This window comes from Rhinolophus hipposideros, assembly GCF_964194185.1.
Source record: "Rhinolophus hipposideros genome assembly, chromosome: 22".
Taxonomy (NCBI): Eukaryota; Metazoa; Chordata; class Mammalia; order Chiroptera; family Rhinolophidae; genus Rhinolophus; species Rhinolophus hipposideros.
Window position 1 is genome coordinate 13,311,236 of NC_138068.1, and position 27,571 is coordinate 13,338,806.

Consider the following 27,571-nt stretch of genomic DNA (forward strand, 5'->3'; position numbering starts at 1 on the left):
GCGTCAGCCTGATTCCCACCGGGACTCGGGAGCCCAGCTTATACCACAGATTTGGTTCCCCGAGGGGCAAGAAGGGATTGGGGGATGTCATCAGTCATTGATGGGCTTCCTGGGTTGAGGTGGACGTGGGGTTTTGACCTCCGGAACACGATGGCTTCTGTTGGTTACAATTCTCTGGGACAGGAATGAGCCATCAGCCGTCAATACAGCACCTGAGGGAGGCTGGGTACATCTGCCCGACGAAGGGATCTGGGCAGGGCACCGAAAGTGTCGGCAATAGATGGGAAAACTGCATTTTTATTTTCGCTAGCTTCTAACTGAAATTTAGCATTTTCTTCAATTACGGAAATTGGCAATAAACTACAGTAGTATTAGCAGCCTCTGTGACTTTGTCACCCATAGAAACACATATATTTTAATGTCATATTACGATTGTTGCAGGTATCCTTGAAATATCCTTTAAGCTAATCTGTAGTTTGAAATTATAGTAGTTAATGTACCTGCTAGATATTTTGTTTAATGTGTTAAGAAAGAAGGACATACTATATTACATATTTGTTCTTTTAAGTATTTTGGTAACAGTGTGTCAATATAATTACATCCTTTTGGAATCCTATGTCTTTCATGCATTGTAGAACATTCTGAGAAGGGGTCCATAGGCCTCACCTAATGCCAAAGGGGTCTGTGACACAAAAGAGGTTAAGTATCCTGTTTACCAGCAACAGAAGAAAAAGAGATGAAGGATCACAGGGGAGTTTCTTATCTGCCAGGCCTGGAAATAGCATAGTCACCTCCTCCCACAATGCATTGGCTAGGATTCAGTCCCCTGATCACACCTAGCTGCAAAGGAGGCTGGGAAATGTAGTCTATTTGTGTGCCCAGAAAGAAGAGGAAATGTTGGGGAATGCACAGCAATCTGAACCACAGGGCTCAATGAATATTCATTGACAGCCTGAGTGCATGAATGCTCTGCTCAGGGTGTCTCTTTGAGGGTTGGGGTGAAGGGGCAGAGGTCTGGTTCTCTGGAGGGATCCTGAGTGTTTGCCATGTTGTCTCCTTAGGACAAGCCATGCCAAGGCCAAAGCTGAGGCTGCAGAACAGGCCGCCCTGGCTGCCAACCAAGAGTGCAACATTGCCCGCACTTTGGCCAGGGAGCTGGCTCCAGACTTCTACCAGCCAGGTAGGGCCAGCCGAAGTAGGACTGGGTGGGGGGAGGTCCCTGGGGGTGGCCACTTTTCTTTTTCTTTGCTTTCTGGAAAGCTGAGATGCCCACGTCTTCACAATTTCCTCTGAGTTCTAGAAAATGTGTGCATGGTGCAAGCAGGGGATGGTGTGACACAGGGGACTCATGCAGATTGTAGGGGGGTGTCAGAGGCCTCCAGCTGTGAACTGGTCTCACTCCAAGCTGTCTCTTCTCTCTGGGAAATGAGGCTGCAAAGTGAGCAGGACCTAGTTCTGATAGACCTTGCCCTGAGATAGAATGGTAGGAAGCTGTCAGGGTGGGAGAGTGGTGTTCTCTGCATGGAGAGTTTGAAGGCGAATGGCATGATTATATTTGTTTTCTAGACATTATTCTGGCTGCAGCAAAGAGGCTAAGGGTAGACTGGATGGAAGAGTTTGGAGAGCAGAGCTGCGTCTGGGAGAAGTTGCTTCTGGTCCCAGCGCTCCCCCTGCTGGTACCAGGAAGAGCGACAGTGGCTGGCTGCCTCCGCCTTGGGTGGTCATAGCAACAGTTGTAACTGGGACAAGCAGAGCTCGGCATTTTTACATGCATTTTTTTTCACCCACTTAACCATTCTATTAGTATTTATGAACGAGGTTATTATTAGGCCCATTTTTCAGATAAGGGAATGGAAAGAGGGCAGTGTCACCGTTAAGAGCACAGTTTGGAGTCAGACTTCCTGGGTGCTAGTCCTGGCTCTGCCCTTTGTCAGCTGGGTGACTTTGGGCAAGTGATTTCACCTCTCTGAGCCTCCCTTGCTTCATCATCTGTAGAAATGGAGATTAGTAGCATCGACCTCATAGTGATTAAAACTATTACATGAGTTAATGTTTGGAAATTGCTTAGAGCAGTGCTTGGCATAGAGGAGATGGTAGGGGAATGCTGGCTGAGCAAATAAACGAGGCGCAGTGAGGTGACGCGGCTTGCTCAGGATCAGCCGGTGGCGGGACCAGGGTCCGAACCATCCTCCCTGTGTCGTCCCTGGCAGGTCCAGAATATCAGAAGCGCCGGCTGCTTCAGGAGATCCTGGAAAACTCCGAGAGCCTGCTAGAGCCCCCCGACCGGGGCCCGGGAGCCGCTGGCTTCCCGGAGCGGCCCCGCGAGAGCCCACAGCTGCATGAGCGCGAGACCCGTCGCCCCGAGGGTGGCCCCCCGTCGCCGGCCGGGACACCCCCGCAGCCCAAGCGGCCCCGTCCGGGGACGACCAAGGACGGCCTGCTGAGCCCCGGCGCCTGGAACGGCGAGCCCGGCACCGAGGGCAGCCGGTCGGCCACGCCGTCCGAGGGCCGTCGCAGCCCAGCGCGTCCAACCACCGAGCACATGGCCATCGAGGCGCTGCAGGCGCCGCCCGCACGGTCGCGGGAGCCAGAGGTGGCGCTGTACCAGGGCTACCACAGCTACGCCGTGCGCACCGGGCCGCCCGCGCCGCCCCCGTTGGAGGACGAGCCCGAGCCCGACGTCTCCAGGTCCGACTCCGCGCCTCCGTCCCCGGCCACCGCCCCAGTGCAGCCCCCCACGCCTGGCAGTCCCGAGCGCGCGCCCACGCCCGCGCCCGAGACCCCCGCCAAGCTGGAGCCCAAGCCCATTGTCCCCAAAGCTGAGTCCAAGGCCAAGGCCCGCAAGACTGAGGGCCGAGGGCTGACCAAGGCCGGGGCCAAGAAGAAGACTCGCAAGGAGGCCGCGCTGGTGGCAGAGGCGGAGATGGAGGTGGAGGAGGTGAGGCTGTGGGCAGGAGGAGTCCAAGGTCAGCTTCCCCAGGGTAGTTGAGCTGCAGGCAGCACTCGAGGCACATGATTCTGGGCGGAGGTTGGTGGCACAGGATTGAGCAGGGGGAAACCCCCCGCAGAGATGTGAGCTTGGTCAAGTGGAGCCTGATCCCGGGTCCACTTGGGAGCACCAGTTACCCCCATGGTGGGACAGGAGGCCCGACTTTGTACCTGTTATCTGGTGAGCAGGGCAGTACTTTGGAGAAGGGGGTGGCTGGGAGCCCTAAGCACCTGGGGTGTGGGAGCAGCTCCTGGGTCAGGGGCATCTGGGCTGGGTTGGTACCAGCACTTTCTGCTACAGGGTGTAGCCGAGAGGGCTTCCTGGGGGAGGAGGAAAGGCCCAGCCAGCCTTGGGTCCTGGACCTCCAGGCTCATTAAGGGAGGCTGGGAGCTGGGAACTGCAGAGACCCCGTGAAGCTACGTTCTGAGGGACTGACACACGCGGCCCCAAAGGAATTAGCAGTGGGAAGGCCTGTTCCTGGGTTCCAGGCCCAACGGGGCCCGCTGTGTGCCTTGGGACATGTCCTTGCTCCTCTCTGGATCCTCAGTGGTTTGGTTATTTCCAAGCATCTTTCCAGCCCAGATGGTCTGCCATCCAGGTGCTGGATACTGCAGTGAGCAAAATAGGGAGGTGCTCTTAGGGGGGTTCTTCCGGAAGTTCCTGCTCCTCCATCCAGCCTGTTGTGATCTGGGCAGAGAGGCCTTGGGGACTCACACAGCCTCTCTCCACTGCTCCCAGGTCCCTAACACCGTCCTCATCTGCATGGTGATCCTGCTTAACATCGGCCTGGCCATCCTCTTCGTTCACCTCCTGACCTGACCCTCATCTACCAGGTGCGGCTGGGAGGAGGGGATGGGAGCCTGGAGACTTCTGGACACCAGGATGAGGGGAGGAAAGACCTGTTGCCTACTGAGCCTCGGGCCTGTGGTTAACTGAGGCCCATCCCCTAGCAGAGGCAAGACCTAGAGTGGGGATTTGATAGGTCATACCCTCCTTCCCTCCTCTCTTATTAGCTCAATTGAGCACCTGCTGTCTGTCAGGTAAGCACTGGAGGCTTCACTCACTCATTCACTCACTCATTCATCCATTTGACCACCATTTACTGGGCAGCTGCTCTGCTGGGATCTAGGGAAACAGCAGGGACTCACCCCTGCCCGAAGAAATAGGATGAACATAACAGGAGTAAACCCTTAACGTACAGCTCATTACATAAAGGTCTGGCAGCTCAAATGTCAAGCGAAACAGTTCTTGCCTCCCTTCTCCCAGGCCCTCGGAACTGAGTTCACCTGAGATGGCTGGACCCTCTTCCCTCTGTCCTTCCTTCCTCTCTTGCCCCCCCCCCCACCCTCTCCACCTTCTCCCTCCGTCCTCTCTTCCTGAAACCCTGCTGTCAGTCCATTGGTTCCATCAATTGGTTTTCTCCCTATGATGGAGCTGGGAGGGGGTCTGGGAAAGGTCTCAGGAAACGAAGGTAAAGGGGGCTGGATTACAAGGAAGTGGCCCTCACTGGCTGCAAATCTACAAAACAAAATCTTTTTCCTGCTGGGACCAGCCTTTACACCGCACATCCTGCGTTTGGTGATGCTGAGAGTTTCTGCCTCTTGCCCTGCCCCCCACCAAACACCAAAGCCCCCTCCCTTGATCCTAGAGGATCCAACTGAGTCCCGAGGAGGAGAAGGAATCCCTGTCCTGTCACCGTGTAAATAGCCAATGACATTATTAGCCTGGTAGGTGCTGTCCTGGGATGAACGCAGCACTCTGCAAGGTCCGTGTTTCACAGGAAATCTGGAATGACCGCTGCAGGGACTGAGGACTTAAGAGACCTGAAGGAGGGACAGGGATGAGCTGACAGTGGGGGAGGACGAAGGAAGGGAGGAGCGGACCAGGCAAAGGACGCAGCACGTGCAAATACACGGAGGCAGCATCCGGCGGACGTTGGGAGGGCTTGTGTCTGATCCCACTGAGTCAGAGCGAGGGGGCAAAGCTAGGGGGTTGAGGGGTGGACCTCGTCCCAGAGAAGATCAAGCCCGAGGCTTGAACCCCCCCGCCTTGAACTTGGCCCAGCCCCATGCATCCTCCATCCCTCCCCCCTGACCCTCTTGCTGTCTCTTGCAGGCCAGGAGTTCCTGCTGAGGACAAGAAGACCCATCTTTCTGCAGTGCCAAGCAGGGTGGTCAAGGAGGACTGGACTCTGACCTGGAACCCCGGCGTTCCAGCTCACATCTGCACTGCGAACGTTTATGGAGGCCTCTGGTGGCGCCCTGTTGGGGGGTGGAGGTGCCCAGAGGAATAGAATGTGCTGGAAACCCTCTTGGAGCTCTCCGTCCAGGGGCAGGGAAAGCCCTGAAGTACTCCCGTCCCGCATCCTTACTCACTCCCTCACCTGCCTCTAGGTCACCCTCTCCCTGGGCTTTTGTGTGTTTGGGGAGAAGTCACCAAACCAGAATATTAAGTCCCAGCCATCTTCCTCCTGCCCCTCTCCTGCTTTATTTTAACCTCTGGCTGCTGGGCTGAGGCCTCCTGAGCAAGCAGAGAGAGTGACAGATCTCCGTACAGGGCCAGGGAGGGAGACACTCTCAGACGGTGAAGAGGCCATCCCTTTGGCAGTCTTGACCCAGCACACGCTCTGTCCCCTGCTTACAGATGTTCTGGATGACCGTAGAGGAAATGGACATGCTCAGTTTGAATATGCTCCCACCGGTCCAGTTAGCTTTCTTTCTGGACCAATAGAAAGAGGGGAAGACATGAGTTATTGGAGCCTTTGGCTGGAAAGCCACCAACCAGGTGGCCAAGGGGTGGAGTGGGAAGAAGGGCTAAGGGGCAGGTAGGAGGGTCCCTGTTTTTGCGTGGGCCTGAGCCTGAGGCTGGCATTGCATTTAGGGCTTCCAGTGTGCTCAGTCCTGGGACGGGTAAGGTTAAGCTACTCTGATGCCCTATGAATTGGTCTGTCCGCTTCCCCCACCAGGGCCCACCGCAGGCTCAGGGGAGCACAAGCTTGGAAGCCCAGGCAGAGTTCCCCGGGGCAGATGTTCAGGCGGGTGCTGAAGACAGGCTGCTTGTCAACAGGCATTTCCCAGGGAGACAGGAGCAAGTCTAGGCCTCCTATCCGGCACTGTCTTTGTTATAATAAGGCCCGTGGCTTGTATGGCAGAAGAGAGTGTTTGCATGTAGCTCATTACAGATGTTTGGTACCACACTGGGTCTCTGGGCCCTTGTGCTGGCTGGGAATGGGTAGAGGCTGAGGGCTGGATGGAGGGACTAGGCTTCCAGGCCTCTCCAAGCCCGGGGAAGTATGTAGCGATGGCTTCAGACAGCAGGAGGGGCTGCAGTTCTCCTGCCTTCATTTCTGCGGACCTGGGGGCTTTGACATCGTGGCCTGACCTCCCCTGGGGGGTTCTACACCCTGAAGTTGCTTCTGATGGGCTCTGCTTTCACTCCCACCTTGATTCTTGGGACCTTCCGTCCAGCTTCACATTCGCTGTTTCAAGCCCTGCGGGGGCCTTGTGGCGTGGCTGGGATCTTGGACTACATTTCTACAGAGAGAAGCCTGTGGATTCTGCCATTCTCCACCGGCCAGGGCCTGTGGCTCTACATCTGTGATTGGGCTTTTCTGGACTTCTAGAGAATGAGGAGGGCAGGTTGCGGGCACTGCTCAGGGCTGACGGGCTCCTGGTTTCTCGGTCTGTCTGGCCCTGGGCTGTCAGAGCTCCCGGGTCTCATTGGGGGCTGGTGTTTGGGGTGAGGCTTCAGGATGCTGCAGTTTGTGCAATAATAAACCTGCGTCCGCTCACAGGCTCTGGTGGGGCTGTGGCGTCTACTTGTGGGCCCAGGAGGAGGGGCTGGCTGAGGGAGGGAGGGCAAGAGAGGCTGGGACCTGTGGGTCATGCTGGTTCACGCTCCATCTCTCTCTCTCTTGCAGTGCCCATAATATCTCATAAGTGGCAGCTCAAAGCCACAGACCTAGGGCAGATCTTGAGTCTCTAAAGCTGACTTTCAGAAGCTTCCCTGCCCTTTGATGTTGGGTCTTTGTGGGCTCATCCACTTACTTCACTTTTCTGAGCCTCAGTTTCCTCATCTATAAAATGGGGAAGGGAATAGAACTTACTCCCTGAGTTTGTAGTGAGGATTACATGAAATGTTGAAGCTTATGTGAAGCCCAGCTGTAAAAAGCACTTGCGAAATGGAGACATGTGCCATTGTTGGCTGTTATCCTGCAGAACTGTCATTAGCCCTCTTGCATTTTGATTGAGGACCCGGGAAGCCCCAAATGCAGGGAAATGATTCAGGTCCCAAAGAGTCACAGAATGGCTCAGTCAGAGGGGAACCTAGAGGCCATCTTCACACTCTCCAGAGGCTCAGAGAGGAAAGGAGACTTGCCCAAGGTCACACAGCAAGTCAGTGGCAGAAAGCAATTGTCCTGAGTTGTTAGTAAATAAGCACTTTCCATTAAGTTTCTCCCAAAGCCGTGGCCCTGGCGGGATGGTTGGAGGAGAGGGCCCCCGGCCCATCCACAGGCTCGAGTTCACGCGGATCCAGGAGCGATTTGGTCTCAGTGTTGCCACTGACTTACTGGGTGTCAGTCATTCCCCCTGTGCCTCACTGTCCTCTTCTGCCAAAGAGACCATAATCCCTGTCCATTGCCTTCTTCACAGGCAGTGCAGTTGTGAGAATCAGATGAGGTGTATCACGGGTGGTACCCTGGAATGAGCCAGGAATCCCCAGGAAGAAGGACGGGCTTGGGGGGAACACAAGAGGGGTGGTGGGAGTGGGAACGAGAAGGGAGTTCTAATCTGCAGAGGCTTTGATAAAACTCATTGAGGAAGGGGGTGGACACCCAGCCTGTGTGTGTGCGTGTGCGTGTGTGTGTGTATGTGTGTGTAACATAGGAGCGAGGGGTAATGGGTAGTGGGATGCTAAATTAGAATCATCTTGGATGGTTTGAAAAGGAGGCTCATGCCTGAGCCTTTGGAGCCTGGGAGTCAGGTAAAGTTGGTCCGAGACGGGCGCCCCCTGGTGGCTCCGGCGCAGTGCAGCCCGGCTGGTGCTTCTTCCAGTCTCGGCCACCTGCAGCTCGTCTGGTCCTTCACTATGTCCAGGATTCATTTAAGGTGTCTTGTGCCATGGGGTGGGGGTGGGGGGGAGGACTCAAAACCACCTTTGGGACATTGCTGGGACCTGTGATCACTGACCACTGCCTTGGGGTCTTGGCAGGACTCTTCTAAGGCAGAGAAAGGGAGGGGGCCCAGGAGCTATGGAATTCAGATTTGGGATTCGTGGCAAGAAGGGAATTTTCATAATCTCTGATGGACCCACGGAGCGTCCAGCTCAAGATGCTTTTGGATGCACGTAACAAAACAGCTAGATGACAACCATTGGAGGCCTCAAGCCTGAAAAAGTTGTATGGAGCAAACAATAAACTGTACAACACAAAATTTGCACATATGCTGCAATTAAAACAGGGCCAGTTTTCTTCTTTGTGCAAATTTCTGTCTGTGTCTATGAAGACTGGGCTTCTTCCTTCACCTCTCTCTGCCCCATCTTGCTAGTCCGCCAAGTGAAGGGAACCCCACACTCGGAGTCAGGTGGCTGTGGGTCAGGCACTGAGCTATGGTGGCAGACCAGCAGTGTGCCTCGGTGCAAGAGCTCTAAAGTCAGGCCGCCGGTGCTAGTCCTGCGTCTGTCCCTTAGTGTCTCAAACCTTCTTGGCTTCCTTTTCTGGGATGATGAACACCATTGTCTGTTTGATCCTAAAGCCCAACTTGGCTCCTAACAATTCTGTTAGGCCTGTTACACTGCACTGCAGTTCTTCTTCTTTTTTTTTATTAAAGATTTTATTGGGGAAGGGGAACAGGACTTTACTGGGGAACAATGTGTACTTCCAGGACTTTTTTTTCCAAGTCAAGTTGTCCTTTCAGTCTTAGTTGTGGAGGGCGCAGCTCAGCTCCAGGTCTAGTTGCCGTTGCTAGTTGCAGGGGGCACAGCCCACGATCCCTTGTGGGACTCAAGGAGTTGAACCGGCAACCTTGTGATCGAGAGCCCACTGGCCCATGTGGGAATGGAACCGGCAGCCTTAGGAGTTTGGAGCACGGAGCTCCAACCGCCTGAGCCACGGGGCCGGCCCCTGCCCTGCAGTTCTTAATTATAACCACCAGGTGGCGCCACTGCTCCAAACGTGCGTGATCTCATAATTGGCTCAAAAGAAGGAAAGGGGCTTTTATTTAAAAAAAAAAAATCACTATCACTATTTTCTGATTCACCACAATAATAACAGTTACTGTAAATTAAGCACCAACTATGTGCCACGCCTTGCACTAAGCGCTTCACTTGCATTATTTCATGGATTCCTCACAATAGCGCTATGATTTGAAACATGACTGCGTTTTACAGATAAGAAGCTAAGATAGCCAGGTCTGGCTATCTTCAAAACCCATACTTCTAACCATATTTTCAAGGGAGGGCACAAGCTAGATGCTTGGGCGGCTGCATTTAACTGGCAAACTTATTCTGTTTTGGCTAGCGTGGTGTTTTAAAACACACGGAACTTAAAATGTTTTTTGGCAAGACACTCTCCACGTACAATAATCCTCACCACTTCTGTCTAGGAGTAAGAGAAGAAGTTGGAGAGGAGAGGCCATTGTGGGGACAGAGCCCCAGAAAGCAGTTTCCAGGCTCTCGGCCTCACATAGAAAGCAACAAACAAACAAGATAAACAAACAGAAACTCCTAGACACAGACAACACTATAGTGGTTACCAGAGGGGCAGGGGGGGTGGAGGAAGATCAAGAGGATAAAAGGGGTCAAATATATAGTGACAGACGGAGACTAGAGTTTGGGTAGTGAGCACACAATGGAAATTACAGATGACGTATTATAGATTGTACATTTGAAACCTATATAATTTTACTAACAAATATCACCCCAATAAATTTAGTAAAAATTAAAGAAACAAAGAAAACTTCAGGTGACAGCTGTGAGGCTGCCTAGAGAAAGAGTGAATTGGAATGCCGAGTGTCTGTCCACAGAGCGAGTTCAGGTTCTGTGAGGTTTGGGGAAGAAGGAGCAACCAGAGAAAAGAAGGCACACAAAGAACAAACACCAAAACCAAAAGATGTATTCAAGGGATAGATCATTAAAGAACACAGGGTAGCCCATCAGTGAACACCAGTTTACATCATAATAATGTAAAACATGGAATATTGATTTAAGCACCCTTATTATGGAGCTTCACTGGGAGCCCAGGGGAAGGGGAAGAAAACACAAAGGTGTATGAGCGCTGAATCCTCCTTGTTCCAAAAAAGAATTGGACCAAGTCTTGAAACGGATGCGTCAGCAATCTTTGACCTACAGCCACATTCCCAGCAGGACACCAGCAGCTGGGGCCTGGAACAGGCTGGTCCTAGTATTTGCAGACTGAGTCAGATACAAAGGGAGGACCCTGGCCAGAGCCCACCTCCATTTTCTTCCCTCCTCAACACGGTCCACAGTGTGTGTGTGTGGGGTGGCTTGTGTACACCTTTGTGTCCAGACGACTTCGTTCGAATGCCCAGCTCTATCCACCCCCCGCCCCCATCGACGACACCCTTGGCCACCTCTCAGAGGTGGCAGTGCCTACTCCAGAAGCCGGGAGAACTGGCCACAAGCCCACGTAGGCCCTGGAAATGGAACGTGGTTCAGAAAGGTGGTGTGCTCCAGGTGTCACATCTCTCTTCGACTCCACGGACCCCTCTCCCTGTAGGGAGGGCAGAGGCCAGAGTGGGAGCCTTGAAAAGCCAACGGCAGGCAGAGTTCTGTGTCCTTGCCTAAAGCAGCCCTAATCTGAAGCAATCTGTAGCCCTAATCTGAAGCCCAGCCAAAGCTTCTGACACACCAGTGGTTCTCAACTGGGGGTAATTCTGCCTTCCAGGGGTCATTTGGCAATGTCTGGGGAGATTTTTGGTTGTCACCCCTGTGGGGGAGGGATGCTACTAGCATCTAGTGGGTAGAAGCCAGCGATACCACCAAACATCCTGCAATGCACAGGATAGTGCCTCTCCCCACCCTCTCTCTGCCAACAAAGAATTATTTAGCCCCAAATGCCCGTAGTGCATGCCCGTAGGTTAAGAAACCTATGGTACGTGTCTGAGGTGGGCAGACTTGGGATTCAGACCCTGACTCTGCCACTGATTCGTTCTGGGATCAATTATTCCACCTCTCTGTGCCTTCGTTTTCTCATTTGTAAACGGGGCTAATGACAACTATTTCACAGGGTTGTTGTGATAAATAAAATGGATTCAATGTGTAAAATGCTTGGCACTTAGTAGGCCCTCAATAGTTGTTATAGACCTTCCTTAGATGGGTGATGAAAGGAGTGCATAAACAATATTTTAAAAAGGATAAACCAGGAAATAGCAGTCTAGGCATATGTATTTGTTAAACAACAGAGGAAATTGCTAAAAGGGTTGAGAGTTTGGTGGGAGCTGGTGGGAAGGAGTGGGGAGCAAAGGACAGCCTGTGTGGTTATAAGTTGCGTAATACAGTTTGACTTTTTAAGCTATGTACGCATCGTACTGAAGCCTTAAAATTGAAGTCAAGGACCTTGACAATTAACATTTTTCCTCCCATGTAGATGCTAATTGCTGTTATAAAACAGCATGAAATTACTGTGTCGGGGTCCCACAGGCACGATTTGACACAGCTGAGCCCTGCTGGGTCCTGCATGCTCCATACACCACAGGTCCTGCCCTCCCTTCCCCCGCCCCCTGCCTTTCCTTGTCCCTCCAGAGCCCCTGTTCATTCGGAGGGCGTATTAGTCAGCTTGGGTCCCATAACAAGATACCACAGATGAGGGCCTAACAGAAATGGATTGTCTCACAGTTCTGGAAGCTGGATGCCCACAGTTCTGGAAGCTGAATGCCAAGGTGCCACCAATTTCTGGTGACAATGTGGGTTGCAGATGACTGCCTTCTCACTGTGTCCTCACATGAGAGAGGAGGAAGAGGAGGAGGAGAGAGAGGAGAAGTGCTTCTCATAAGCGCACAGTGCCATCATGAGGCCTCACCACCTTATCGAAACCTAATCAGCTCCCAAAGGCCCAGCTCCAAATACCATCACATTTGGGGTTAGGCTTCAACACAGGCATTTTGAGGGGACGTCATTCAGTCTACAGCAGAGGGCAACAGCCAGATCACAGCTGGCCTCTGTGTCCCTTTTCCTCTTGACTGGCACTTCTTTGAAGTGGTTTCTCTACCTGCTTCACAGTGGCGGTCTCCTGCCCAAGACTCTGGCTGACCCTTTCTCGTCCCTCGAAGGGAGTGTTAAACTCACAGTACGGCGGGGGCACTCAGCGCGTGCATGGTGGGGCCGACTGAGCCAGAAATCAACTTTCATTTTGTTAAGCCACCGAGTCGTCAGGAGTTGCCTTTGTTACCGCAGCAGAGCCTAGCACATTCTGACTAGTAAGTACCCCATACAAACAACTGTAACTTCTGGTGTGGCTATTAAATACCAACAATAAGAAATTACTGTTCTAAGCACTTGAGATGTGGGAGCTCGTTACTCACAATATCCCTTTGGAAAGGAGGCTGTGTTACTATCCCCGTTATATGTGAGGAGACAGAGCTCATAAACTTGGCCCGGCTTCCCGGGACCTGTAGGCAGCAGCGTGGGTCGTCTCCCAGGCAGGCTGTGTCCTACGCCTTCCTCCCTCCTCACCATCACCCACACCGCATCTTCCGAATGAATGATGGCGCTCCAGCATCTGCTGGCTTTGGGGTTATTTGTTTGGGGCAATTGGGAGAGCAGAGCGAAGTGATCACTGAGATGTTGGGCAGTTTTTTAAAAAAAATCCCGAATCTATAATAGTACGTCAGATCTTTTTTTGCATATGATTCTTCCAAACTTTCTGGTCTAATATGGACACTGGTATGGGGCCCTTGAGGGAGAGATTACGACTGGTGATTTTAGGACCAGCCATGCCTTCCTTCTGGGGTGGGTGGCTCAGCCTTTGCCCAGGCCGTGTCTCCTGGGAGAGTTCCAATGCATCTGTGTGTGTGTGTGTGGGGGGGGGCCACTGGGGGGGAGCAATGAGATGGAGGAATCTGAAGCAGGCGCTTGACAACAGGAAGGGCAAGTGGTTTTGGTCTCTGGGCCAGCTCCTTGGACAGTGGGCAGGTTGCGGGCAGGATCTAAGGGTCTTCACAATGTCAGGGGCACTGCTGTAGGGTCCAGACAATCACATGTGGTGGGCCCAGAACACAGCCTGGCCTTGGCAGATTGGGGGTGGCACGGCTGCAGGGGTACCTGGTGTGCCAGGAGGCTGTGGAACCCAGGGTGGCAGCTTTGGGAGCACAGGGGCTGGTGGGGACATCCGTGGCAGACGCTTCTGTGTTTTTACGGCAGGTGTGGCACTGGGCTCTTGGTGGCTCCACGGGTGCGGCTATCACCATTGCAGACACTGTTCCCAGGGGAGAGGATTTCTTTGTGAACACACGGGAGCCTCGATTTCCCCTTGGGCCAGGCTTAGGTTGGTTTTAGGGGCTGAAAGCCTTGCAATTGCCGGTAGGGCCGGAGCCAGTGAAAGAAGCACATTACCGATGTGGCCCCACCGTGCTCAGCTGATATCTATCACAGGTCCATTTCCCTAGACAGAGCCCAAGGCAGGGATTCTGGTTCAAGTGACTTAGCAGGGATGTGCTCAGGAGGGGAGGGAGGTAGTCGGGGCAGGTGGGGAAATTGCTGAGCAAGGATGTGCTGTTGCAGCTGGTGACCTGCTGTAGCCCTACCCGCTGGTGGCTCTGGAGCGTGAATGGTTCCACAGAGCTGGCTGCTGCATTGTTTGGTCATTAGCTGAGGGCAGCTCTGGGGGGCTGGGGCACCCCGTCCCGGTCAAGGGCAATGACTCGGACAAAGTGGGCAGCTGTGAACAGTGAACAACCAACATTCAGGAGCTGGGGGTAGGCAGGGGCCAACAAAGGGACCAGTAACACTGTAGTGGGCGTTGTCTACTCGGTGGTCCTGAGATCAGAGTTCTCGTACCTTCCACTGACCACTGGCTCTGTTCCCAGTCTCTGGGGCCACACTCATTTGGCAATGCCCTGACATCTGTAGGCAGGGTATTTAGACTCTGTGTGGCCGTCTCTGAGTGTCCCTTGTGGCTGAGCGCTCAGCCTTGGCATGTGGACATTCCCAAAGGACCCCGGAGCACCTGGTGCAGCAACCAGGGCACAGGTGGGAGCCTCCACCTGCAAAGCAGGCACCGATATCCTCGCATTCTTGTTATTTTGGGCTGTCTGCATTGCACCTGATGACGCTGTTTTTTCCGATGTACAAGCAGGAGTCGAATATTAAACGGCCTGAGTCATCATCATGCTCCTGACAAGTTCCGCGTAGGAAGGAAATTGTAACCCTGTGAAATATGTATATTCGCATTGCAGTGACACTACCAACATGACAGCGTGTTGTTTTGTTTGTTGGTTTGGTTTTCTCTTTTCTTTTTCCAGCGTGGATTACATACTGCCCTTCAGTGAGGAAACTGCTCCCAGAGAAACTGCGTGCCACCCCAAGGTCTAGGTTACCTCAAAATAGCTGTGTCACGGGCCCAATGGTGACAGCCTCCTAATGCTTCCCTACACTGGACAATTGTTATTTTTCCAGGTACATTTAAAAGAGTCACAAAATTATTACTATATTTTTTAAGTGTTACTACCTGCATGGCCAGCACCCAACCCCGTAGTCTCTCTTATTCATCCCGATCACTCTATGTGTTTGTGCCATTATTAACCTATTTCATAGATGGCAAAACTGAGGCCGGGAAGGCGCCGTCACCCACACAGACCCTCAAGGGCAGGTAAATGAGAGGTGAGACCTTACCTGAATCTGACTGACATCAGAGGCTATGTCCTGGCAAAGCCATCACCAAATGCCACTTTTGAAGACCTGGCCTTGGCTTACGAAGGGCAAAAAGAGACAGAATTTTTTTCAACTTTTCAGAAGTTTTATTATAAAGAAATTTGAGAGAAGCACTGGGCACTGAGCCAGACATTTGTCAGAGCCAGGAAACAGCTGCAAACAACATGAAGAACCCAAATCAAACTCCAAAACCACGCACACTTTATGATAAACTGCCTTTCTGGTCTCAGGTTTTCTTTGTAAAGAGACGAAAGTCGTCATTGGCAATTTTAAATAGGTGGACATATGGTTTAAACAAAAAAAGCGCAACGCCTCCAACTGTGGCTACAAATTGTCCAGCTCTTGCTCTACAGATGATGAAACGGTTTGACAGCCGCTTTTATGCACGTCTCCCTTAAGATAAAACTTAAAAAAAAATGTGCTAAGGGTCATATAAAATGCTTTTTACCTTAAAGGAAACTACTTTCACCCCCCCAACACACAAAATAATCTTACAGTTGTCTTCAGCACAGTTCTAAAACACTTAGTCAACTACTTACACGGACCCAGCAGTTTATAGGTTTCATAATCTCTTGTTCACACTGTAAAACCACATTTGCACATCTGTGGCTGGACTGGCCCCTGCCCCATGCATCGGGGGTGGGCTTCTGTTGGTAAGCGACCCCTCCAGGGGCAGCCCACGTGACCTGGGCTGGGGCCAGATGTCCAGACATAGGGTATGGTGTGCAGGACAAGGAGCGGGGTCCACAGTAACCCTGGAGCAAGCAGGTCAGGGGGCAGAAGGTTCCTGCAGGTTCTTTGGGCTGGCGGTGGGCGGTGGGCTGCCTCTGCAGTCTGGTAAGAGGTCGAGGACGAGACTCAGCCTTGGCGCATTGGTGTGTCACTGCTCTCTCTTGAAGGTCACCCTGCTTCCTGCCAAGGCCTCTTTCCTGCTGTGGGCCCTTCCAGCAGCCTCAGGGAGGAGAGGGGAGGCGGGATTAGGTGAGGTAGAGAGATTTATCCCTGGGGAGCAGGCTGTGGGAGAGAGGAGGGTCTGTCAGAGCCGATGGGACCCCACCTGGTCCCACGGGCTCTCAGGGGCCTGGACACAGGCCCTGGCGTGTATCAGGACACCTGCTCACTAGCCCTTCAGGCCCACCCTGGATGCGGCTGCCCCTTTGAGGATAAATGAGGGGCTTTGCTGGTCGTCCCCTGACTGCCCACCAGGCAGAACCGAACACCGTCCTGGAATCCCAGCAGAGGATTTCCCCGCCCCTTCTCAGATTTGGGGGTGGGGTGGGGAAGGTGGAAGTACTCTGTCCTTCCAATGCCATCATCGATCTTAGGTCATTTTTAAAGTCATAGTGTAAATTTCAAACAGAATTAAAGGAGGACAGGTGCTGTTTCTGTTTTTTAAATAGGGTACTCATTTGTAACAATATAGATAACACTTGAGGGCATTATGCTAAGTGAAATAAGTCAGAGAAAGACAAGTGTCGTACGATCTCACTTATATGTGGAATCTAAAACAACAAAACCAAAAAACAAAACCCCAAAAACCCGAACTCATAACTACAGAGAACAGATTGGTGGTTGCCAGAGGTGGGGGTTGGGAATGGGAAAAATGGGTGAAGGGGTCCAACGGTACAAACGTCCAGTTATGAAATAACTAAGTCCTGGGGATGTAATGTACAGCATTTTGACTACAGTTAATAAAATACTCTATTGTATATTTGAAAATTGCTAAGAGAATAAATCTTGAAAGTTCCCAAGAAAAGAAAACTTATTACTACATGTGGTGATGCATGGTGACCAGACTTATTGTAGAGATCATCTCACAATACATATAAATATTGAATCATTATATTGAACACCTGAAAGTAACATAATCTTGGATGACAGTGTTACCTCAATTGAAATACATACACGAAATAGGGCACTGCTGCAGTCGGACCTCCCTGTTGGGGGGAAGCTCTGACAATCTGTGATGGTCAGTTAAAGGTCCCACCCCCAATACCCTGACTTTGGGGAAGGGACTCTGTGGTGAGGGTGGAAGGGCTGCGGGGGGCGGGGGGTCTGTACCTGCCCTGAGTGTGGGAGAGGGAATCCTTGCTGAGCTGAGTCTCCCACCCAGGGAACCTGCCTAGGCCCGTGAGAAGTGGGGGCACATGCTATGTTTGCTTGCTCACTGGTGGACGTGGCAAGATGAAGAGCTGAGAGGCTGACAGCTAGGGATAGGGGCCAGTGGCGCCCGGTGGCAGAGATGGCCACCTGTCCACCAGACATTAGTGCCCCACTTTCCATGATATGGAGTTGTTGCTGGGACAGCAGCTCAGCACCATTACTTCACAGGTGTGGCCGTGGCATTAGTTCTTGTCAGGGAAATGGGAGCTGAGGCTTGTGGGTGAAGAAACAATTGTACCCTCTGCTTTCTTCCGCTGGCTGAAACGAGGAGGTGCCATGCCAATCCAGGAAGACTTCCTAGAGGAGGGGCATTGAGCGCCAGTCTGAAAAGCTAAGGGGGCAGGACAGGAGAGGAGGTGCAGAGGTTGAGGCTCATAGGAGAACCAGGGAGGAGCCAGGTGGCCGTGGAGTCTGCCTGCGAAGGGGAACGTTGGGCTGCAGGGCTGGTTGGGTGCCACTAGGTGTGTGAGCCCTTGGGTTTGCCAGCTGGCCCCCTTCTCCTCGGCTGCCTGAACACTGCTGGCGCCCCACGCTTTCCCATGCTCCCAGCTGCCCTCTGCTCCAGAGCCGCCCTTGGCAGAATGGGACCTGCCTTGCCCAGGGGGCTACATTCCCTGGGGTGTGGAGAGCCACAGCCATGGTTGCAGACAGCCCTAACCTCAAGGTCTGTGGTGTCATCCCTGCCCAGAGCTCCTGGTGGGATCACAGGCTAATGCTGGTCTCCAGCTGAGACCAAAGCCTCGCTCAGCTCCTTCCCCTGCCCTGTCTTGTTGCCCTCCTTCCCCTCTCCTTTCTGCAAGCTCGCCTCAACACATCATCAAGGACACTCACATCCTGCTACCTCAGGCTCTGCTTCTAGGGAATGTGACCAAAGACAGAGGCCCTATCTGTGAAGCACACATGAAAGCACTTGTGAAAACACCAGAATGGAAGACAGAGCAAGACCGAAGACACGCCTCAGTATCCCAAGCGGGCCTTGGCACCAGACCAGCGGAGTCCTTCTGGGGCCCTGCTTTGCTCTGTGTCTTCTTCTGAAGACCACAGGTACCCTGTGTCCCTGAGGCACTCCTGCAGGGCTGACAGCGACTCGCAGGGCCCTTCCCCGGTCCATATCCTTCCCGCCTCTTTCCCATCCCTGGTCCCCACTCTAAGGCAGCACCAACGTGACGGAGGTGAGGACCGACCTGCAAGTGCTGATACCACACTCCGCACTGGGGTAGCTGCTGTCCCAGTCTCCGCTGTTCGTGGGGTTGGATGGCCCAGGTGAGCGGGACCCGGAGCCGCTGGGGAAGTCGGAGATGTGAGGGAAATCCTGCCAAGGGGGAAGGAGGAGGCGGGTGAGCATAGGAGGGAGAACGGGGTGCACGCCTCAGGCAGCAACAGGGGCACGGGAACTGTGTGCGGCCGAGGTGCTCACAGAGACACTTCCTCTGGCTTGTACAAAGTCTCCATCCCGCCTCTGCCTGGAATGCTTCCTTATTCCCCAGTAGAGCGCCTTTGGTTTTGAAAAATTCAGCCCTTGTACTAGTTACGTCAGCGGATAAAGGACTTTGCTTTCAGTGCCTTTCCTTTTGGGGGACTCAGTTTCCCAATCTGCAAAATGGAGTTGTGTGAATGACCTTGGAATGGTGTCTGCAGAACAACTAGTGGGGTCAGGCCTCCAAGGCTTCGGGGACAGCCAGGGCCTAGGGATGACCTGGTAGAAGTGGCAGTGGCCTCAGCCCCTCAGGCTAGAGAGCAGAAGTGCACAGAGGATGACACAAGGAGGGCCTGGAATAGCCTAAGAATCTGAAAAATCTATCTGGTAACTTGTGAATTGGTGGCTGCAGCCAGCACATCTCAGATAAAGTGTACCAGACCCATTGTACTGATGTGGTAACTGAGGCTCGGAGAGAGACAGTGCCTAGGCTGCAGTAACACAGCTCGTGAGTGGCAGGTATATGAAATCCCCAGCTGCTGCCCCTCTCCGCAAGGGGTCCCAGAAGGGCTCCTTCCCATGCATCCCTGCTTACCTGTGGCCCTGGAGGTGAGGGGCTCATAGCCAGCTGCACCTGGAGTGCCATGGGAGTGGGCAGGACAGGAGGCTGGGTGGCTGGAGACATGCTGACGGGAGGACTGAGGAGGGCGCCCTGGGCGTGGGGGGGCAGTGGCAGTTGCTGGTGCAGCGGGGGGCTGAGTGGGAAGGAGGGTGGCGGCGGGGGGGACGCGCTGAGGCCTGGTAGCAGCGACTTGGAGCCCAGCGTCCGGGCCAGGCTGGCGGGGGAGGCACCGCTGCGGAAGGCCTGCAGGTCCGACGGCGTCAGGAAAGAGGCCAGGCCTGGCATGGCATACATGGGCTGCTTGGGCGGGAGCATTTTGGCTGGCGGGTTGGCCTGGGTGCTCTTGGTCTCACCCTGGTCTGGGGAGCTCTGGAAGGAGACAGACACCGGTCACTGGAGAAGACAAGAGAAGCCAGAACTTGGGCCGTGCAACCCACTGACATGGCCCCAGGCTGGCTCTCTGGCCCCTTGGGGGAGAGCTGTGGACTAACCAGAAAGACAGAATTCAGGGTGCTTACTGCTCGTGGCTCTGACCATCCGACCACCCCCTGCTTTAATCCATGGGGTGCCCTGCTCATAGGGGAACCCATGCTGCTCGGCCTGGCCAGTGAGCCAGCGTCATCCAGAGGCGTCTTCCTCCATTGAAGCTCCTCCCCAGCCTCTGTGCCTTTGCAGGTGCTAATATTCCCTTGATTGGGAGCCCCGTCTTTGCTTGGCCCTTGCCCAACCCAGATGCCATGTCCTCTGTCATAGCTTCCGGACAACACCCTGACCCCCCCTTGGGCCACACGTCAGCACCACGCTGAGCCTCCTGTGGTGCTGGTGTTGATGGAAGAGGCAGATAGTGTGGACAAGTTTGAGGAGTGGCAAACTGGGTTTGATCCTAGCACAGCCAGCTAGCGTGCTGGATAATTACAGGCAAGTTGCTGAACCTCGGAGTCGTGGTGTTCTTGTTGGAAGAAATGGATGAAATGTGATGCCTACAAAGTGGCCAGCATGAGTCTGGCACACAATAGATGCACTAGAGAAGTACCACAGTGGTCGTATCCATCCTTTCCAAGACCTACGGTGTTGACCACTCCCATGGGCCTCTGTTCCTGCTCCACCCGTCAAGTGGCCCCACTCTCGTCAGGCTGTGCCTAGGATTCCAGGTATTACCTTGGAGACAAGACTAGCCCTGTAGGCTGCCAGAGCCTTCAGATATTCCTTCTTTGCTGCTTCGGTCTTCCTCTTGTAGGCCTGAAAGACACAAGACAGGGGCAGCATTGGGGAGAGGGTACGTGCTCAGCCCGAGGTCACACATCTGGGAGCTGGCATGTGCCTGTGACCTAGTTCTGCTCCTTGTTCCCCCTGGAGGCCCTTGGTAGGGGCCATAGGCATATAGTAAGTGGGAGAGAAAATCTCTAGTCTGGACCCCAGACTCTGAGAGTTGGAGTGACAGATACACGGAGATGCCCTCATCTAACAGATGAGGAAACAGAGGTCCAGGACAGTTAAGTTTCTAGTGAACGCGGCAGAATTGGAAGGGACCTAACTCCCCAGCTTACAGATGGGCAAACTAAGCCCGGTAAAGACCTCTTCAACAGTCTCCATTTCCAGAGGCTGGGCCAGACCTTCCAAATCTGTCATTGGCTCCAGGACCTCAAAGCCTCGGGGATGATGGCCCAGGAAGGGATGGAGACTCACCTGCTTCTGTTCCTCTCCCAAGCTGTCCCACATGGAGGCCACGATTTTGGACACATCCCCGAAGGTGGCGCTGGGGTTCTGTCCCTTGATGGTGGCCTGAGTGTCTCTGAAGAAGAGCGCATAGGCTGACACTGGCTTCTGCGGCTCGTTGGGGTCCTTCTTCTTCTTCTTCTTTGGGTTCTTGGCCTTTTTTCCTGGGTCAGTTGAGGGTCTCTTCTCTCCTGACATCTGCCCAGGTGAGAGGAGTCAGAAAATTTGAGAAGCCCAGGACCTCCTGCCAAAGGGGTCCTACCCCAGCCTTAGGCAGAGCTGGTCTTTCCTCAGCAGGCCTAGCCCATGTTTGGCAGGCCCTATTCACACACGGGCAGTGACTGGGGCTGGCCACCGTCCTAGGCTCAAACATGGGCAGCGTGGGCCAAACTGTGGGGCTAACCACTCCCTAGGTGGAGGAAGCAATGGACAGGCAGACACAGACAGACAGACAAACACACACGCACACACACACACACACACACACCCTCCCTAGATAGGAGCCCTGGGTTTTTTGTTTAACTCATTAATGACAATTGGCATGCTGATAAAGTCGATTCAAAGAAATACAAGAGAAAGAGAAACTGGTCAATGTCCTAGAGAGCAATAAAATGATCACTTTGGGGGCTTAATTTAATCTTTTCTATTGGACAGAAGTCATTTGCATCTCTACAGGGAAAAATCAATTTGCCTTGTAATCAGACAAAAATCGTTTACGTCTCTATCACCTTTCCCCTACATTAACCTTTACAGAGTATAAACTGTCCTAATCAATAATGATGAATCAAAACAAAGTTACTTAACCTCTCTGTGCCTCAGTTTCCCTATCGGCCAATCTGAGACAATAATGGCACCGACCTCAGGAGGCCGTGATGAAATTAGATGCCATTCATGCTGACTATGTGCTTAGAACACAGGCCCATGGGAAGTGTTTGCCAAATAAAAAAGGAAAGAAAAACCTCCTGCCGGGCCTATGGGACAGACCAAGTTACTGTGAGGATGGAGCTGGGCCAGGCTCCAGAGGCACCCACCCCAGCTGGGAGGTCAGGGTCTCTGCTAGATGGCGGCCAGGCCTCTGTGAGGCCACCATGTGGAAAGGGGTAGGAGGCCTTATGAAGAAGAAAGAGAGGCAGGAGGTTTGGGATCAAGTCTTGATTCTGCCACTAGCTTGTTGGGAGATTCTCGGCAAGCACATCCCTCCCTGGCCCCTCTAAGCCCTCCGTTTGCCGTCCCAGTAAAATAAGATGCCGTCCAACAGGGAGGGAGATTTGGAGTCAGTGCCGAGAAAGGCCTGGAGCCTGGGCAGCTGGGGAGCTCTCATCCTGACATGTGCTTGAAGAGCTCCAAAGTGGGGGTGGGGTCATTCGTGCTGCCCCATCAGTGCTGCCCAGAGGCGCCCTCTACTGGACCACACATTTTTGTCAGAGTATTTTCCCCTAAAAGACCATACTGATCACAAGAGTGACCCCAGAGACCATGCCAATACCATCAATACCACTGAAATGAAGCACTGGACATTCAGAAATAAGATTTCACCAGAAATGTCTTTCTCCCTTTTACCCCCAGCAAAGAGGGAGTATAACTGTAGTCACCCTGTTTCCCCGAAAATTTCCCCGAAAAACAAGACTGGGTCTTATATTATAATAAAATAAGACCGGGTCTTATATTAATTTTTGCTCCAAAAGACGCCTTAGAGCTGATTGTCCGGCTAGGTCTCATTTTGGGGAAACAAAATGTTTTAGTGATTTGCTCTCCATTTATCCCAGTCACACTAGCTTGTTGGGAGATTCTCGGCAAGCACATCTAGTCTTTTCTAGAGGTAGGTGATGCTCATTTCCATGCAGGGCTCATCCTTGTGCTGAGGGGAGGACATTTTAAGGCTCTGCACCTCCACCCTACGTACCTTGAAATGGGCTTCGGACTCCTCCTCCTGAGTTGAGCTGGAGGGTGATGGGGTCGCTGACTTGCTCCCTGGGGGCGACGGGGAGCTGTGGGTGACGCCACTCCGGATACCCATCTGAGAAATGAGCTGGGACTGGCTGAGGGCGCTCATGTGGCTGGTCAGCATTGCCGGGCGGCCCAGAAGGGGCCCTGGCCGGCCCGAGTCATAGGCAGCAACCTCTGAGTGGACCATCTCCTGGATCTAAAAGAGGACAGGGCGTTTTGAGTTAAAAAGGACCTGCCTTGCCTTCATATAACCAGCATCACATTTATATACGAGACTCAGAGGAGGATGAGAAGTGGAGGGCGGCCGGCTCCACCCTGAGCTGTGGTTTCCTCATGGATCCCTGACAGGTGAGCGTCCAGGCTATTCTGAAGCCTGTGTGATTTGTTCGGCGCACCTGCGGGGGGCCCATGGCTCCTTGACAGTTTGCCATTCACCCTGGACAGATGGTTAGCTTTTCAGCCCTTGCTAGAGAGCTCATTCCAGCTGTGAGCGTTATGATACGGTCTTCTTTCCTGCAACACGATGTTTCTCTGCATTTACACACTACGTAGCATCATAGCAAAGAGCACAGACGCTGGAAGCCAGCTGTGTTTCGAATCAGCCACTTATAAGCTGGGTGACTTTGGCCAAGTTACTTAACCTCTCTGTGCCTCAGTTTCTTCATCTGAAACATGTGAGCTATAATTAAACCTACCCTCTAGGGTTGTTAAGGATGACATGTGCTTGGCACATAGTGAGCCCTATATTGTCTAAGGGTTTGTTAAATACATAGAATAAATAAATCCCTTAAGAAAGTTTTGCATTTTTCTTCCTATAGGTCAGTAATTTTCTTGTTAACTATTGTCTATGATGTTTTCTAGCTGGGTATTTTTGGAACATAAGAAAGCTGCTGATTTTTACATACAGGCATTTGTCATACTCGTGTGTACTTTTCACCTAGACATTATATATACACACAGACACAAATCTGTCCAGTGAGTCATACCAATCTGCATACTCATAATTATTTTTATTTCCTCTGCATCTGTGGTTATTTCCCCTTTCTAGTTACTCTTTTTTTTTTTTCTAGTTACTCTTGTCAAGTATCTGTTTTCCTCTCACTTTTTCTTCTTTAGGCAAGCTCATGGGTTTTCTATTTTATTATGTGGGATTTTTTTTCTCTTCAAAAGAATCAAAGCTCAAATTTGATCACTTCTTCTCCTCTGTTTTCTATTTCTTTAATATCTCGTTTGATCTTTATTAACCTCTTCCTCAGATTTTAAAGATTTATTATTGCTGCCCCCCACATTTTTGAGTTGCATTTTTAATTCATTATTTTCATTCTCAATTTTTAGTGTATGTTTAATGCTATGAATTCTCCTTTGAGCATGATGCTAACATTTTTCATAGACTTCACCATGTAAGATTTTTGTTATTCTTTTTTATGTCTACATTTTTAAATTTCACTTTTAATTTCTTTTTTTATCCAAGTGTTGTTTAAGAAGAGTCTGAAGTTTCTAGGAGGTTCATTTGGTTTGTTTCTTTTCCTTTTGCTACTAATTTCTAGTAACAAAAGTGATAGAAGAATATGGTCTGTAGGTGCACTTTTGACAATTTATTACGGTTTCCTTTGGAACCCAAATATGTTTATATTTTGTATATATTCCACAGCATTTAAAAACAAAGGGTAAGCTGTGTTTGAAGATTAATATATGTGTATGACATTTATCTATTTAATCAGTGGTGACTATATTGTTTTGATTCCTTTCTTACTTTCTGGCTCTTTAATCTGACACAGACTGTCTAGGTTACCTACAAAATAGGTTGCTTTCATCAAAATCTCCCTTTATTGCTTAAAGTTTTTGTCTTGGGAATTTGATGTTGGTTTTTATTGTAGAAAGAAAACTGGCAATTATTTCTTCATTATGGAGTGAACTTTAATATTATTATAAAGTGTCTCAATTTTTGTCTCATTTTTGCCTTGAATTCAGTGGAATCTGATACTAACATTGCTATGCTTGTCTTTGTGTGTGTGTGTGTGTGTGTGTGTGTGTGTGCACGTGTGTGTATTGTTTGAATTCATCTTTTCATCTGGCATGTTTTCAGTTTCAAGAAACTTTCTTTTTATGTTTCCGTTTTTTAAGGTTATATTTGTCAAATGGTGGTGGTGGTGTTTGTGTTATGGTCAGCTTTAGAAAAAGAACCGAGATGTTTCCTTTTTTCTTTATGTCCTGGAACAGTACAAATAACATAAAAATATTCCTTAGAGAAATGAAAGAGTTTAGATATAAAACTATCTGAGGCCCAGTGCTTTTTGAAAGGTTGATTTTCACAATATTTTCCATGGTTAATAGGCCTATTTTAGTTTCCATATTCTCTTGAGTTCGTTCTGGTAAATTATATATATAGTTAGAAAATGGTCTACTTCAGATTTTAACACTAAAAGCTTATAACTGTAGGATAATATGGGACTATAATAACTGGGGTAATATTATCATATTTCTAACCTACTCTATGCTTTTTGTACTTAAATCCCTATTCACAATTGTAATATTGTGAATGCATGTTTTTAAATTTTTTCTTTCTCAAAGGTTTATATATTTTGAACTGTCTATCCAAAGAATCACTTCTTATATTTAAAAAAATCAGTTTGATAACTTTTCTAATCATTAATTAATTAATCACTAATTAACTGAATTCTTCTTTCCTCTCTATTAAATTTGACCTCAGGTACAGTGTATTTCTTTTATCTAGCTTTTCAAATTAAATGATTTATTTTTACAGTTTCTTTTTTAATCCCAGAAAGATCTAGGGCAGGGGTTCGAACAAGGACAATTTTGCCATGTAGGAGACATTTGACAACATCTGAAGACGTTTTTGGTTTTCACCACTGGTGTGTGTGTGTGTGAGGGGGCGTCCTACTGGCATCTAGTGGGTAGAGGCCAGACATACTGCTAAATACCCTCCAATGCACAGGACATCCCCCAAAAGAATTATGTACCCCAAAATGTCAACAGTGCTGAGGTTGAGAAATGCTGCTCAATAACTATGATTTATTTCCCCTGAGGAGGATTTTAGCTGCATGATATAAATATTGAAAAAATATTCCACACTGAAGATTTGATTTTCTTTTTTCACCCTAAAGTTATTTGGAAAAGGGTCTTTATTTAATGTATCCTTTTGTTATTGTGATCAGAGGACATGACTCCTAGAATTCTATCTCTTTGGTAGTAAGGTTTTCATTATGGCTTAGGATATAATTCTTTTTGTAAAACTTTCATGTACATCTGAAATGCTGTTTACTCTGTAACATACATATTTCTCTATGTGTCTATTCAATAAACTGTTTCGACTGCTTTAGCTATGAAATCGTGAGAAAAATGAGTTAAAACCTCCCACTGCTATTGTGTTCCAATCAGATTCCTCAGATAAATATTGATGTGACATTATTCATCCCCATACATGTCCCAGAATGCTATATTTTCATTATGGCTTCTCCTTGTTTATGTAAAAAAAGCATCTTTGCCTCAGTTAATGTGGCTGTCTTAAATCCAACTTTATCTGTCTGATCATGATGCTCTTTATTTTCCCACTGTTTTCTTTTTGTCCTGCGTCACTTTAAGTGAGCATCTTGTAAACAGCATATAGGTGGATTTTGGTTCTGAGTTCTTAATATATTGTGAACTATATATTTTACTATTCTATAAATCATGAAGAAACCTGAGACATAGACCTAAAGGGAACCGTTTTAAAGAGTAGGTTTTTAAAAACAATTCAATTAAAAAATGGGCGGAGGACTTGAAGAGATATTTTGAAGACGTGCCAACGGCCAGCATGTACAGGAGAAACAGCCCAACGTCACTGATCCTCAGGGAAATGCAACTCAAAATTATGAAATATGAGAGTCACACCTGTTAGAATGGCTATGGTCCAGAAGACAAGAGCTAACGTGTTGGCAAAGGTGTGAAAAAAGAGGGAATGTATAGTGGTACAGCCAATATAGAAAACACCCCGGAGTTTCCTCAAAAAATTGAAAATAGAACTACCATATGACCCAGCAATCCCACTTCTGGGTATTTATCCAAAAGAAATGAAACCACTACCTCAAAGAGACATCTGCACCCCGACGTTCATTGCAGCATTATTTATCATAGTCAAGGCATGGAAACAAGCGCAGTGGCCCTAAACAGACGAGTGAATAAAGAAAAGGGGGTGTGTATATACTATGTTAGTCAGCCATGAAAAAGAAGAAAATCTTGCATTTTGTGACAATATGGGTGGACCCTGAGGACATTACGCTTAGTGAAATAAATCAGACAGAGGAAGACAAATACTGTATATTCTCACTCGTAAGTGGGATGTAAAAAACTGAAGTCAAAGAAATAGAGAGAGGAGTGGTGGTTGCAGGACAGGGCAGCGGCGAAATGGGTAAAAGTGGTCAAAGGGTACCAACTTCCAGCTCTATGATGGATAAGTTCTAGGATTCTAATAATGAACAGCATGGTGACTATAATTAACAATACTGTATTATGTACTTGAAAGTTGTTAAGAGAGTGAATCTTAAAAGTGATCACCACACACACACAAAGGCAATTATGTGAGGCGAAGGACGTGTTAACTAACCTACTACGGTGGTAACCACTGCATGTAGCAAATCACCACATTGTCCATGTTAAACTTACATGTGTTATGTGTCTGTCATCTCTCAATAAAGCTGGAAAAAAATTTTTTTAAACTCATAAGAAAGAAAAAAGAGTAGGTTTTAAAATCGGTTCTCTAAATATCCCTCTTTCCAACATGGACGAGCTATGACAATTAAGTTCGTGAACTTGTTGCACTGCTGTTGCTAAC

The 27,571-nt window shown here is 50.3% G+C and overlaps 2 protein-coding genes across 9 annotated transcripts in view; one reads left to right on the plus strand and one right to left on the minus strand.

The window, feature by feature from the left end:
* JPH2 (junctophilin 2) overlaps positions 1–6,784 on the plus strand; it is a 61,560-nt gene extending 54,776 nt beyond the window's left edge. Inside the window, exons 3-6 of the mRNA XM_081033994.1 lie at positions 1,062–1,180; positions 2,211–2,938; positions 3,728–3,822; positions 5,105–6,784. Of these exons, the coding sequence (XP_080890120.1) occupies positions 1,062–1,180; positions 2,211–2,938; positions 3,728–3,808 (928 nt within the window). The 3' untranslated portion in view covers positions 3,809–3,822; positions 5,105–6,784. The remainder of the gene's footprint in view (positions 1–1,061; positions 1,181–2,210; positions 2,939–3,727; positions 3,823–5,104) is intronic.
* Positions 6,785–14,945: 8,161 nt separating this feature from the next.
* TOX2 (TOX high mobility group box family member 2) overlaps positions 14,946–27,571 on the minus strand; it is a gene marked incomplete at its 5' end in the record, with an annotated part of 124,434 nt that continues 111,808 nt past the window's right edge. For 6 of the 8 annotated variants that reach the window (XM_081033813.1, XM_081033810.1, XM_081033812.1 and 3 more), the window contains 6 exons: positions 14,946–15,889; positions 18,223–18,350; positions 19,051–19,446; positions 20,236–20,316; positions 20,764–20,991; positions 22,697–22,936. In XM_081033813.1, coding sequence (XP_080889939.1) covers positions 15,853–15,889; positions 18,223–18,350; positions 19,051–19,446; positions 20,236–20,316; positions 20,764–20,991; positions 22,697–22,936 — 1,110 coding nt within the window. In that variant the 3' untranslated portion in view covers positions 14,946–15,852. Of the gene's footprint in view, positions 15,890–18,220; positions 18,351–19,050; positions 19,447–20,235; positions 20,317–20,763; positions 20,992–22,696; positions 22,937–27,571 lie in introns of all 8 variants that reach the window. The other 2 variants (XM_081033816.1, XM_081033815.1) reach the window with 1 other exon arrangement.